A 14697-nucleotide genomic window follows, 5' to 3' on the forward strand; every position below is an offset into this window, starting at 1 on the left:
GCCCACTAAGTAGGGATTGTCTGCTCCCTGCTTAAGCCAAGCCGATGTGATCAGCCTGTGGTAGGTGCACAGGTGCACCCCTTTCAGGGGTGCATCAGCAGTGCCAGTGCCAGTGCCAGTGGTGAAGTAGCTGCTCGCAGTCCAGTACTCTTACATTTGTTGGACTTTGTCAGGCCTAAACTCAAGGCCAGTCCCAAACAGAAAAATCTAGGAGCCCACCCCAGTCACACTGATGATTTTCAGGCCTGACCAAAGTCCCCTCTGATGACAAGGGACACCTTCCTTTTAGGCACAGGTGGGTCAGATGGTGGGGAATTTCTCAGTTCCTCAAACATGGAGGTGCTAACTGCTCTCCATAGGTTAACCAAAATGTGTGTTGGCAATCTTCAGAAAGGACCTTTTGTCATGGACACTTCCATGAGTAGGGATGCGCTGCAGGGACATCTGGGCCTCAACCAATGGTAGGAGCACCGCAAGTTCTCCCAAGTTGCAGTGGTGGCCTGAATTTGTAGACGACTCAGTACCCTTACTGTCTCATTCTTCTAGGCAGTGTCTTCCTCATGAAAGGGTACCTCCAATGCTCCTGTAAAGCAGTAAGGCAGCCCCTTCCTGCAAGGCAAGCTCCAAGGCAGTTTCTCCTGCGTGGTTGTAGAACTCCCCACCTTTCTGAGCTTAAATCTGGCAAAGGGAAGTTAATGGTGGACACCCCAACCATGGCGCACAGAAGATTTTCTCACTTTCCACTGCTGTGGGAGCCTGTATTCTGTTAGAGAAAATTAGGCACACTGGATGGAAGTTTTGGTCCCATCTTAACACTAAAGTTGCAGACTGCCTTAGTATATTTCTCCAGCATGCTTTATTGCAACAGTTCCTGTCTTTTATTTATTTCTCTCTGACCGGTCCAGTCATGATCTTTGTTTTCAAGTGTCAACTGGATGGTGGGATGGTGTTGGGAATTTCCTGTCACGGTAGAAACAAAACATGGTCATAAAAGAGGGAGAGGCTGTTCTACATAACTGGCTGGCTGTGGGGGCTGGCCCTTCCACTGAACAAGAGGGCAAGAAAGAATGTGGCAATTTAACAAAGCTTCTAAAGGATTCCATCCCCTCTCGTCCACACCCTAAAGTCTGACCCACTACAAAGGATTTCTAGGTTGTCCTGGAGAGCTATGCTATATGAGTTGATCTCTCCTAACACCTTCCATGCCAGCTACCTTTGAGCAAGTAAAACAAAATGGATTTCTGTGTGGCGACAGCCAGATGTAACATACACACGCGACACAAGTCCTATACCCATAGAAGTAACACATCTACACGCATCATCTATGTCCCACACGGTTAAAGTGAAGGACGCAACTGCAGGGTGCAGGCAGACCAATTTAAAAACACTCAGGAGATCAGTAGGCAGCTCCCCCTGGTAGAAGACCGTCTTGCCACCCTCATCTTGTTGCTGTACCACCATCAGCCATCAGCAGTGGGTGAGCTGATGGTAGTCTTGCCCAGATGAAAGGAGGCCTTACATGGGGTGTCCAATAAGACCACAGAGCCACACAGGTCACAGTCTGTGATACAGAGAATCTTCAGTGCATACGCGATTATTGTGCTGGCTATGTGGAATTCAAACCTGATGAACTTGGGGCTGGGCACACATTTTCAGAGCCATGCAGGGGACCATTTGCATCCTAACCGACTGCCTCTGCTTTCTCAGTTTCTAACTCTCTACCGCTTTCCCATTAACTGTGAAGTAAAGATTAGCCCCACAGCAGTTTATCAAAGCGAGGCCTAGTTTACTCAGATTTCAATGGTATCCAACCAGGAAATTTGTTCACATTGAGTTTGGAATGAGTATTATCCACTAATTCTTCAAAACTAAGTTTAGAGATGATGTACTCTGGTGATACTTGTTGCCAAAAGGATTCAAATGCACACCACCTTATTATTTTCTGAGGTAATGCCAGTTCCTTTCCACTATCCTTGGGAAGGCTATCACTGACTTTGGTCAGAGAGTGTCTTCAGTACTCCCATGCATATGCTGTAACATTTTCACTTGTCATGATGGTGGCTTATACCCTTTAATCTTCAAGCCACTTGTAAATGCCACACGTTTGTGGACAGGATCCATGGTAAAATGTATTGGGACAATGTGAATTCCTCCCCTACTGCCCTTTTAGTAAGTTCAGCCTCTGAGATTAAATATCTACAGATAGCCTTCACACTGATTTATAATATTATGATTTGTGTTTAACCCTTTTAAACCCTCTTCAACTCATGTTTAACCCCTTCCCTGCTCATGACGGAGCCGCTCCGTCATGAGCCACGGTTGCCGTGTGCTCATGACGGAACGGTTCCGTCATGTTACGGCCGATGGCGGCCGCTCCGCCTACGCGGCGCTGTTTCCCCGCCTGTGCGGGGGGACAACGCAAATGGGCGGAGTCATGACGGAACCGTTCCGTCATGAGCACAGCTCAACCGTGCCTCATGACGGAGCGGCTCCGTCATGAGCACAGCGCCACCGTGCTGCACCCCCCAGCACCGCGGCGGAATTCCCGCCGCGGTGAAAGGGTTACTTGGTTAAATATAGCAGTGAATGTAATTTGTTGGGTCAAGACATAGATTGCAGAAATATTTATTAGACAAGTAGGTCACGGGAGGCTACTCAACCCTACCATTTACCTGGGAGCATAAATATGATTACCAATGAGTTGGAAAGAGATAATCTGTTGCATGTACTTGCTAACACTTTGCTCAGTGCCATTCGGCAACATACATTAGATACCCTGGTTTACTTTTTAAGGTTATTGCAGGGACTGCACCTGAAATTGAAATTACTATTATTATTTCTCTAATAAGGCCATCATCTTTGTCTGTGATTCACATAATTTGTAAAATTCTCTGGGGAAGCCTTCATACTCCGGTCATTTTTCTGGCCTACCTTTTTGACCACCAATAAAAGGTCTTCTTTTGAGAGTACATATTTTATTTTTTTAATTTCATCTTCATATAATTTTACTATAGCAAAATGCTGACCCCAATAGAAAAAGACTGTGGCTTGACCAGTCTGGAATGGATACAGAAAATGTAAGGTACTGCTTGAAAGCTGTCCCAGTGGTGGACCAATGGAATACACACTGCTGTCTATGTGCCTAGGAAAAATAGAAACCTAGATCAGGGACGGCCAGAGTTCTCATGGACCAATGACAAAATGAAAGAGGTATGCTTGGTTTTCAGTGTGGGGTTACAATAATATTGGGTAAAGTGGTAAAGAGCCCCAGTCCACACAAATGAGGCCCAGCACCCCCTGGATGGCCCAATGGCCCCCCAAAAGTCTTAGCATATTATATCTTATCTCCGGAGCCTTGTTTTGCATATCCCTATCTGATCTTAATTTAGTGAGAACTCTTCATGGCCTGATAGCGTACAACTTCTACTCATTATAGGCTGGTTGGGGCTCTTCCCATTTCTTACCTCTTCCATCATCCTTGCTATCCATCCCTCCCCTACCTAACCAGTTTTATTTTATGTGTAGTTTCTTCTATTTAAACCATTGCCTCCCACAACATTTAAATTCCTCTTGCATTCCTTTATTAAGAGTTGAGGCCACTACTCAGTGACCACATACATCCCTATATCTTTCATCATGTATAAGAATCCAGAGATAATGTATTCCTTAATCCGCTCTAATTACCTAGTCATAAAAAATTATGCTCTATAACTGCAAATATTTATGGCTAATCCATCACACTCAAAGTAATTGTTGATACCAAGAAGTAACTAACTACATACCCAATGTGTTAATTGGTACTTCAACCTTCTACTTCATAAATAATGAGTCACAGCCAAAACTCCAAAATGCTTACCTTGATTGTAAATAAGTAAATGTCTTATGATCAGGCAACAAATGACTGCAGGCCCATTAGAGAGCCTGACTCATCTCTTTACACAGGTTACCTCCAAATACCCCTTCAATACTTACATAGATTTCATCGTGGTTGAACCTTTCCTGGAGATTTGCAAGTATGGGCTTCAGCTCAGGCGAATCAAGCAGGACCATGTCGCCCACGCCAATCATGTTGTCCAGTAGCGAGGTCTTGGTAAAGTCCATGGTTGCAGATTAGACTGTAGTGCTGAAGACAAAAAGCAGATTATATGTCGCTGACAAAGGAGGTAGTAAAGAAATATTCAGCCTTTTTATTCACTTCGACCCTAGTGAGAAAGGCACCTCACTTTCTGCTACATACAAGGATACAAGGTCCTATGTCATGCCACAGGGTGGGAAGTTATCTGGTTCAAGAATTAGTCGGTTCGAGCCAAGAAACCCTCAGTGGTCCTAGGAGCACCAACACTTCCCCTCAAGTTGAACTCTAAGAATATGGGGGGGGGTAGACATTTCAAGACTTTGGCCCTAAATGTTAAATTCTGACATATAGCTGGCCCTGATACCTTCACATAATTAGCTTTAGTTTTGCAAATGATTTCTTTAAAATGGTGAGCTCCATCTGCATTAATCATAAACAGTACCAACAACAATTTGCAAAGTCACAATTCTGAAACAAGGGTGACAAGGGAGAGGAAAGGGTCCCAGCCAGTTTAGGCAACAGAACGAAACTCAACTAGGTTATGGGCTCAGGTGCAGGCTAAAATAGAGAAAGTTGCAATACTGGAGTGATCTGACTGAGGCTGACGAAAGGATAGAGAGACATGCAGACAGAGAGATTGGGGTTAATAAACCATTAAAGGAAAGCGATTATCTGAAGAAAAAGTCTGAAATGGTAATATCAGTAATTTATAATAGTGGCCAAAAGGCTACATCATGTCCTTCATAGAAAGTTTAGGACAAAGTTACAGAAACAATCAGATATTTATCACAGGAAAGGGCTGAAATTATGAAAAAGAGGATGCCCCAAAGAATGCAAATATGTTGTACGACTGTCCAGTGGTGAGGCTGTTCCCATTTGCAACTGGAAAACTATTCAGGCTTTCTACTACTCGTTCAGATTTAGAGGGCAGTGTTGAAGCAGGCAAGACACTTTTTTCTATATAAACTTTTCATTCAAGATTGTTCCAGTAGGACTGTGCCATGAATATGGAAATATGTAAACTACTCAGTGGATTGAACATGCTTTGCCGAGATCTGTATGTCAACTGCAGGTGAAAGGTTTGAATCCTAAAAGATTCAGCTTTTGATTGTGAAATGGCATTTCTGTAAATAATCTCTAAATAATGGTTGTACCCATACCATATGTTCAAGATAACAAGATATCCACATGAAGTAAATTTAAATATATTGCCTTAAATAGAACTTTTTATAGATAGTAGTTATCCTAAAATAGCGTAATTTGTCATGGATCTGGGATACGCTGTATACCTCTACTGTAAACAGGCACAACTAGGACAGACAGGCAGATAAGCATTGGACTTTCTGCAATCCTGTCACAGACTGCAGCTTGCATTGGGCAGTGTCTGGTCATGGATTCACAACTTTCTGCTCCTTTTATCGGCAACCGGAAAAATACAGCGGCAATAAGCAGTAGGTACCTGGACACATAGCTTGCCACTTGCCTGTGGCCTCCAGTTCCTGCTTGTCCAAGACTGATCCAGGAACGCCACAGGTGCCCGGGTTTTCCCGCTCAGGTTTTTCCGAACGGGTTTTCCCACTCATCACTCTTCCCGCCAACAGAAACCCAGCTCACCCCAGGACCTACTTAATGCAGGCGGCTGTGCACACCTGGACAGTACCCAGAGCAACGACCCCTAGCCCTGCTGCCCCCTGAAGATACACCATCGCCGAGCTCTACACCCTCGACTCTGGACGCCACAACAAACACTGCTGCCACACCAACCCAAGCTCCACGGTAGGAACTTTCACCTGCACCCACTGCCAATTCACCTGCAACTGCACACACACCAGCCCAACGACCAGCCCACCCCGAAAACACCACAGACACCACCTGAACAAAAACACCAACTCGCATGTGCCCTTCTCAACACATGCTCACTATGCAAGCATTCCACTGAATTATGGGACCTCATTGTCACCCTCGCACCTGACACAGTCTTTCTCACTGAGATCGGACTCAACCCTACATCTGGCCCAGACATTGCTACAGCAATCCTTGACGGATATAAATTCAATCACCAGGACCACACCAACATGCTGGTAGGAGGAACAGCCATCATCCACAAAGAAACCATACAGTGTACCCACACAACTGACAACACCACCACCCCCATGGAAAATCTCAACTTCAAGCGCCACACAGAAGACAAGACATCTTCAGATGCACCCTCTCATACCAACCCCCAGGCCAGTACTTCAGCTTCTGCAACAGCATCGCAAACTTCATTGTGCCCCTAGCCTTAGACTCCAAGGACTACATCTTCCTCTGCGATGTAAATTTCCACATCAGCGACTCCAATGACACAAACACTGCACACCTTATCAACAGTATGAGTAGCCTCAGATTGACCCAGATCATCCACGACCCTACACACACAGTAGGACACATGCTGGACCTAATTTTCACCTGCGGCAACTGCGTTAAATACAGCCATGTCACAGAACTCACATGGACCGATCACTGCATCGTCCACTTCAGCATCTCCAGCCCCCTCACCGCCACGTCCAAGATGACCAAGGCCCCCACCGGAGGTGGAATCAAATCTCAGAGACCAGCTGGGGGAACGCTCTCAACACCTCCAACACCTGCTACCACCACCAACCTCGAACAGGGAGTGAAAAACTTAAACGCCTGGATCACCAATTGTGCAGACAGCATTTTCCCTGTCAAGAGCAACATTGAGAGAAAATCCTCTAAAAAGACCAGCTGGTACACCCAAGAACTCAGAACAGCGAAACAAGACAGGAAACAGTTCAAGAGGAGATGGCGCACCAGAGAGGACACCTCCAACAGGGCAGCCTTCAAAACCTCCCTAAACCTCTACCATCACCTGCTGAGGGCAACAAAGAAGACAGCCATTGCTGCACACATCAAAACCAGCGCCAACAACACCAAGGAACTTTTCAACATCATTAAGGAATTCTCCAACCCAGCTGCCAGCAAAAACAACATCACACCCTCACAGGAGCAGAGCGACAACCTTGCCCACTTCTTCCACGAGAGCTCAACTATATACAGAAACTTTGAACCCCAACCCACATCTGCGAAATTCTTCGAAAGATGGGCCACCACTGGAACCGACACGGACCACACATCGACCACCTGGAACATTTTCTCCACTCAGGACACCACCACCATGAAATCTATTCACTCAGGAGCTCCCACAGACCCAAGCCTCCATAACATTTCCAACCTCGGACACCAAGGAACTCACCACCCTACTCAATACCTCTGTCAGCACTTGAAACATTTCCCGATGTCGGAAAACACGCCAAACTCAGACTACTGCTCAAAAACCCTCCACTGACCCGTGCAAACTTAAAAACTACTGGCCAATCTCCCTGCTCCCATTCCCAGCAAAGGTACTGGAAAAGATCATAATTAGTCAACTTATGATACACCTGGAGCAGAACCAGCTACTCAACGCCTCCCAATCTGGCTTCCGCAGCAATCACAGAACTAAAACCGCCCAGATCGCAGCCACCGATGACATCCAAACCCTCCTCGACCGAGGAGAAACAGCAGCTTTGATCCTCCTCGACCTCTCGGCAGTCTTCGACATAGTATCTCACCACACACTTATCGAAAGACTCCACCACATCGGCATCCAAGGGGATACGCTCAGTTAGATTACCTCCTTCCTCACCGGAAGAGCCCAGAGAATCCACCTCCCACCTTTCTCCTCTGATTCCAAGGAGATCATCTGTGATGTCCCCCAGGTCTCATTCCTAAGCCCCACGCTCTTCAACGCATAAATGACCAAACTGGCCAACGTCGTCAGATCCCACAGGCTCAACATAATTTCCTATGCAGACACCCAACTCATCCTCTCACTTGGTGGGGTCTCACTCACCAACGACCCTACCACCACCAGAACCAACTTCCACAGATGCATGACAAATGTCACTGGCTTGATGAAGAACAACTGCCAGCAGCTGAACACAGACAAGACGGAAGTACTGTTCTTTGGCAACAGCAGCAACAAATGGAACGACTTCTGGTGACCATCAGTCCTAGGACCTACACCCACTCTCTCCAACCATGCCAGAAACCTCAAAATCATGATTGACAACAAACTCACCATGAAATCCCAGATCAACGCCGTCTCCTCCGCCTGCTTCTGCTCTATGCACATGCTATGCAAGATATTCAAGTGGCTTTCCCTACACCCGAGATGCACCATGACATAAGCCTTCATCACCAGCCGACTGGACTTTGGCAATGCCCTCTACGTAGGAATCGCTGCACACCTTCTACAGAGACTTCAGACCATACACAACCCCACAGCAAGACTAATCATCGGCCTTCCCTGATGAACCCATCTCACACCCCACCTCAGGCAACTCCACTTGCTCCCTGTGCACAAGAGTTCCCAATTCAAGCTGCTGGCCACGCACACAAGGCTCTCACAACCAAGGACTCACCTTCATTAACCACTGCCTGAACTTCCACCAACCATCGAGAAGACTACGCTCCACCTCCCTTTCACTTACCCATACTCCCTGCATCTACTGAAGCAGAAGTGTAGTACGCTCCTTCTCCCACATCACAGCGAAGACCTGGAACAGCCTCCCCACACACCTCCGGATCATTACCTCACTTCCGGTAATACAAATGGCCCTCAAGACCTGGCTGTTTGAATAAGCCTCCGGGGCCTGCAAGGCCCTGGATACCATATTGGGTGATTAACCATGCTTTATAAATCCTGATTGATTGAATAAATTAGGTAAAAGTTGATTTTAAAAAATAGCAGCTACAATAGCCCAGCCACAACAGTGAAAACATCTTCACATGCCTACATGCGGCCACAACATTGAAAACATCTTCACATGCCTGCGTGCTGAGCTCAAGCACAAGGGACTCATGTGTGCTTTCGGAGTTCCTTTGACTGAACAAGTAAGTTTACCTGCTGCAGTGATAATGCAAATGGGATGGACACCACGGTACCACTCCACAGCTTTAGCAGTAATATCAGAGATTACAGAAGTGGTCTCCATATTCTTCTATGCACAACCCCACCATCGTCCCAGTGTAAAATAATCTGGCACGCCTTCCTCACAGGGCATGACAGTGAATATTTTCGCACAATTTATTGGTGCGTGTATGGAAAAGCAAACCGACAACAGAAGATTGGTAAGCAAAGGGTCAACGGAGGGTGGGCAGGTGTTGATGGGGAAACACACAGACAATAGAAGAAGGGTGGGGAAGCAAGAACTGCTACAGAAAGTAGGCGGGCCGGAAGGAAGCAAGTACGGCAACTGAGGTGGGGTTTGCAGGTGGAGAAACATGCAGATGAGAAAGAAGAACACAAAGTACGTAAGGGAGACAGCTGGAAAATACATGCAATCTCATGGAGAGCTTAGCCAAAACGAAAACAAATAGCACCTAGAAAAGGGAGCAGTGGAAGGACACAAGTAAAGGGTCCATGCTCCAGGAGAGGGACAAACACCAGATGAGGATGGATAGTCCACAGAAGCTAAAAAATATGCAGCAAGGAAATGAAAGTTACAATAAAGACAACCAGTGGTTAACAATGGAGGGGCTCTAAGCCCACTGTAAGGCATCAATTCGTCTCACAACAGACGGTGCATACGCTGTCTTAGGCGAGCCCAAAAAGGCCGTCAGGAGGGGAACTGGTTGTGCAGCACTAAAGGTGGTGCGCCTCTTGAGGGATAGAAGGGAGTTCCGTGGACCCCCAAACAACCCTATGCAGGCAGATGTAGTCAGCCACTGCACCTGGGGAATTTCTGTCCGCCCTTTGAATTGTAGGTGGGTGGCTCACCAGGGGTATATTTTTTGGGGTCAAGAACAATACTATTTTCTGCTTATTTTGTATTTTGACAAGTAGGCCCCACTCCCTGCAGCACAAACCCTTCGGCTGAAGGTTCACAGTACCACATTATAGTTCTATGTAGGAGCATTTTCTGCAGTTAAGGTACGATTTGTATCTTTATGTTCATACGGTTCAAGCTTGCTTGTATGCATGGTTCATTAATGCAAAGTTGTTATTGATAGTGTGAGCACACTAGGAAAATACTGTGAGCTCGGCTACTGACAGTGGTTCCAGTATAAAAATGTGAATTCACATTTGTAAAGGTTAACAATTTGAGGTTAACTATAATGCTCCTGGACTGCATTCTTATTAGATGCACATAGTTGTTGATGCTTCAAAGCAAGATTTATGATTCTATGCTTTAAAAAAATATTATGTACACAAAAATAGCAACTGAAAGAAAAACGTTTTGCTAAACTGTTCAATTTTAGGTACTATTTCTCTGAGGCATCATTTAGTAAAACGTGTTACATACATGCTAACATTTCCTAAAAATTATTAATTAATGGAAAATCAGTGAAAAAACAGTTTTGCCAAAATTAAAGGTGACATGAAAATAAACAAACATTGACAAAAACAATAGGTCTGGTGGTGGTTACCAGCCTTTTGGTTTTGTCAAAGCGTGTTTTGATGTGATTTTTGTAAAACATGATTGTTGTGGTAGTTGCTGGGCCCTCACCAATGTAAAAAAATACATGGGCTAAATGCAAAAATATTTTAGGACTCAAAAAGCACACATTGCCATAGGAGTCACTGGCACTGAAGAAACTACTTTGTGGGCGGATGTGTCCCTTGTGAAAGAGCAGAATGCTGTCACACAGGGTAAAGCTATGAAGTGTATGAGGTATGAGGTTGTATATATACTTATGTCGAAACGCGTCATGGTTCCCGAGGTCTTTGTAAGAACAGAAGAAAACTCTTTGAAACTGCAACAGCTGGGTCCGTGCTTCCCTTTCTTGGCAAAATTGACGAGGCATAGGTGGAGTGCGACGCATATATATATATATTTAATAACAGCGCAAAGTCTTGGCTAATGCCAGACTTAATTAGAGGTTACTTATTAAAGAAAGTCACAAAAGAGGAACCCACAATATATGTACTTGCAGTAGTGCAGATTTACAACTTTCATGAATTCACAAGAATTTACGTAAGTAGGCCTGGAAAGTGCACTGCTAGAAAATGTTCATGAACTGCATTTTAGTCTGAGCAAATATGCCTGCGTATGTTTCCTCGTGTTACAGGAATCTCCTAAGGTGGGTCATGTGATCAAGGTCTTGTGAGACTGATACGCGTCATGGCGGTCCTGGTGTTTGTTATGGCAGAATAAACTTGGATTAAAGCACAATATTCATGGTTCGCTCTCCGTTTCTTTCCCGCGGAAGGGAAGTAGCTGCATATGGAGGAACTGGTGATATATATATATATATTTAATGAAAGCGAAAGGTCTTGGCTCATGCCAGATATAATTAGAGGTTCATTATTAAAGAAAGTCACAGAAGGACACCCATAGTATATGTACTTGCATTAGTGCAAATTTACAACGTTCATGAATTCACAAGAATTTACATAAGTAGGCCTGGAAAGTGTACTGCTGGAAAACGTTACTGCATTTTAGTCTGAGCAAATATGCATGTGTATGTTTCCTCGTGCAAAAATCTCCAGAGATTTTGCAAGTTCGCTTTCCCTAAACCCCCTTTTTCCCACTCTGGCAGAAGTTTTACTTTTGTCATTGTCAAGAGTAAATTTCCCCCCTTTACCAATGTGGGGAGAGATTAGGGAAGAGTTGGTTAAAACTCTTAACCATGCAAGTTTGTAGGTGTGCTTAGACTCAAAGAGCATTTCCACCCTGGAACTACCACTTCTCTCTACATCCAGCCCCATTATGTAGATTTGCAGAAAGGTGGCCAAATAAGGGCATCTCTTAGAATCCAAACCGTGCTACAATATTAGTCCCAACAAAAACAGAGAGGCTATTATCAGAACTCCGGTATTATGAGAACACTATCATAATTTTTTGCCTCACTGCATGGCACCAAGGAGACAAGTGGATTTTCTTTTTACAGGACAATTAGATTTATGAAGCATTCTGTCCGACGGACAAGTAGATGATGTATAAAATTCCACAACCCTGCTTAGGCAGTATGGAGTGGGCTCCGGAGACAATCGTGGAAATCATGCATGTATAGATGAAGCTGGACATGTGTACAAGCGCTTTCATAACTGCGTCTTGTGTTTTGATCCTGCCACTAAAGGTGTATGTTTAATTTAAAACTGAAAAAAAAACTCTAAAGCAAAAAAGACTGGGCCCTCCCTGTGGAGCACCCTCCCCTGTGGGAAATCCATCGAGCAGTAAAGTCCCTCTCCTAACTGAGACAGTCAACAGCACCAAAGACGCAACCCCTGAGCTCCCCGGCAGAAAACCCAGATCTGCGGAGTTCCCTCACAGCACACAGGTCTTGTGGTGTTTGCAAGACCAGAAGCCATAAATGGTTCTTTCTCCATGTAGGGAAACCCGCTACCAGCAGGTGTGCCAATCTCTGCCATCTGAGATATCCACCAGGGGCAAGAGGCACAGACACAAACACACACAAAGATCCTCCACCAGACAGCCTGAACTATGGCGCGCACATCTGCCAGACCATGACCTCACACACACAGGTGCTAGGGTAATCTCTAAACCTGACCCTGACCATGGGGTTTCCCCAAAGTGTTAACGACAGCCGGTAGATGTCACACTACTAATCTGAGAAAGCAGAGAGAGCCAAGAGGCTGTATGAATGGCATAGGTTGCGCTATAGAAGAAACCCGAATATAAACATGGGAATATCACAACTAGCATCTTAAACATCACAACGATGTTCATTTTTCCCTCTTAAAAGAGCATTATTCTTTGGACATTGGCAAAAAGCTATCCGTTTTTAGACATCCTGCAAGGAGGCCCATGCAGCCATAGTCCTTCGTCAGGGACCACATACCCTCCTCTGTATGTATGTATGTATGTATATATGTATGTATGTGTGTATGTATGTATGTGTGTATGTATGTATGTAAGTATGTGTGAATGTATGTATGAATTTTAGGTCTGGCCTGGAAACAGCTATAATTGTGTCTCTAGCTTTCTCTTTTAAAAAAAATAATATATAATTGCATACATCCAAGGGGCAGTAGGGCAGCCCTCTTTATCCATTTACCGGTTTAACTGTATTTCACACTTTGCTTCTGCCCATCGCAGCATGCAACATGTTGCACCGGGTCAGCCCACTTCATCCATTGGCTGACTTGCACTGTGACTGATGGCATTTTGCCTTATTGCATGTACTCACCCATCTGAGTGGGAGCGCATTTCAGTGTCAGGACTGGTGTGCCCGAGGTGCTGTGCCACTGCATTATGTTGTATACTTTTGCCATTTTGTTTCTTTTGCATTCTCAAACTAATTGGAAAGAAACCCACAGCTCCAAAAATAGAATGTGTCTCTCACCATTTCTTCTGAGCAGGCAATACCAGCATAATCTAAAGTAAGCGCTAACTTTGCCAGTTGCCCTGGTCCATTCGGGCTAGGTTTGTAATGTACTACAAAGGATATATAATAACATAATGGGATCACGTGGCATTGCCCCCTTCAGCATCTGTTTGCTGATCATTGGTAATTTGCATTCTTTTCTCTAGTACTTTCTCCTGAGGATAAACACGTCCACCCTCGGAAGAGAGAGGGTCTGCGCAGAAGAAGATAAATTGATTTGTCCAGGATCACACAGTTTGCGCAAGTGGGAAATCAGGAACCACAAATCAAGATTCCAGATTTGAGAGCCGAAAACGTAGCTACAGGGGCACATAGACAAGGGATCCCTCAAACGAGTGATCAACCATTACATCTACGTACTTGTTTGTGTGTGCTCGCAGGTGTAACATCTAATGATAACACGGACGGAAGGATACAGTCTTAAGTCTTTTTTGGAAATTAAAGATTGGGGTTGGGAAGCAGAACCCTCTGGGCCTCTTGCTCTCCTCCTCCCGTGTTTCTAGAGGTGGTTTAGTCTGCCTGACTTGGGAATGGTGAGGATGAGTAGGCCTTCTAGCAGACGCCGGCCGGAGCCATAATGGCCGCCAGTGTCCGACAAGGAACTGGTTTGCGCCGCCCCGAGGCAGAGTAGGGAGCGTTCCCCACGTAGCAAACTCACGCCTCAGAGGCGCCAGGTCACCAGACCAATGGGGGGGCCAGGGGAGGGGGTGAGGGTTCGGATCCCCCAATCAGGGGCACCCCCCCTTCCAAGTGCAACAGCCAAAGAAGGAAGGGGGGATATAAGGTGGCGCTCCCCCCTATTGCAGCTCACTTCTACATCGTGGAGCTGGGGGAGCGGTGCAGAAAGTCTAGGGTCCCACCAACCCACACCTAGGTAACAGTAGCGTCGCAGTGCTGGCGGAAACAAAAGGTACATTGGTTTGGTTATGGAAGCACACCGACAGGGCGGTGTGTGTAGAAGGAGGGCCGCTCACTTTGGGATGCCTTACGGCAGGGTGAGTAGGGCTGACAAAAAGGGTGTAGCAAAGAAGCGAGTTGGGGCCTAACTCAGGGGAGAGGCTACCCCCCCCCCTCCCCCACACGCAAAGGGACTTGGAAAACAACAAGAACAATCTATGAGCTGTCAGGGTGATTTACGACCCTAGGATATGCAAACGAGCAAAGACAAGCAAGTGATTTATGACCAGCAAATTATTTATGGCTGAGATTTTATAATGACCATGCAG

At 45.6% G+C, this 14697-nt stretch overlaps 1 protein-coding gene across 1 annotated transcript in view; it reads right to left on the reverse strand.

Moving 5' to 3' along the window:
- MYO1A (myosin IA) overlaps positions 1-14697 on the reverse strand; it is a 357566-nt gene that overhangs the window by 300474 nt on the left and 42395 nt on the right. The window contains exon 2 of the mRNA XM_085600969.1: positions 3973-4123. Coding sequence (XP_085457095.1) covers positions 3973-4101 — 129 coding nt within the window. The 5' untranslated portion in view covers positions 4102-4123. The remainder of the gene's footprint in view (positions 1-3972; positions 4124-14697) is intronic.

Source organism: Triturus cristatus, chromosome 4_2 (genome assembly GCF_964204655.1).
Source record: "Triturus cristatus chromosome 4_2, aTriCri1.1, whole genome shotgun sequence".
Lineage (NCBI taxonomy): Eukaryota > Metazoa > Chordata > Amphibia > Caudata > Salamandridae > Triturus > Triturus cristatus.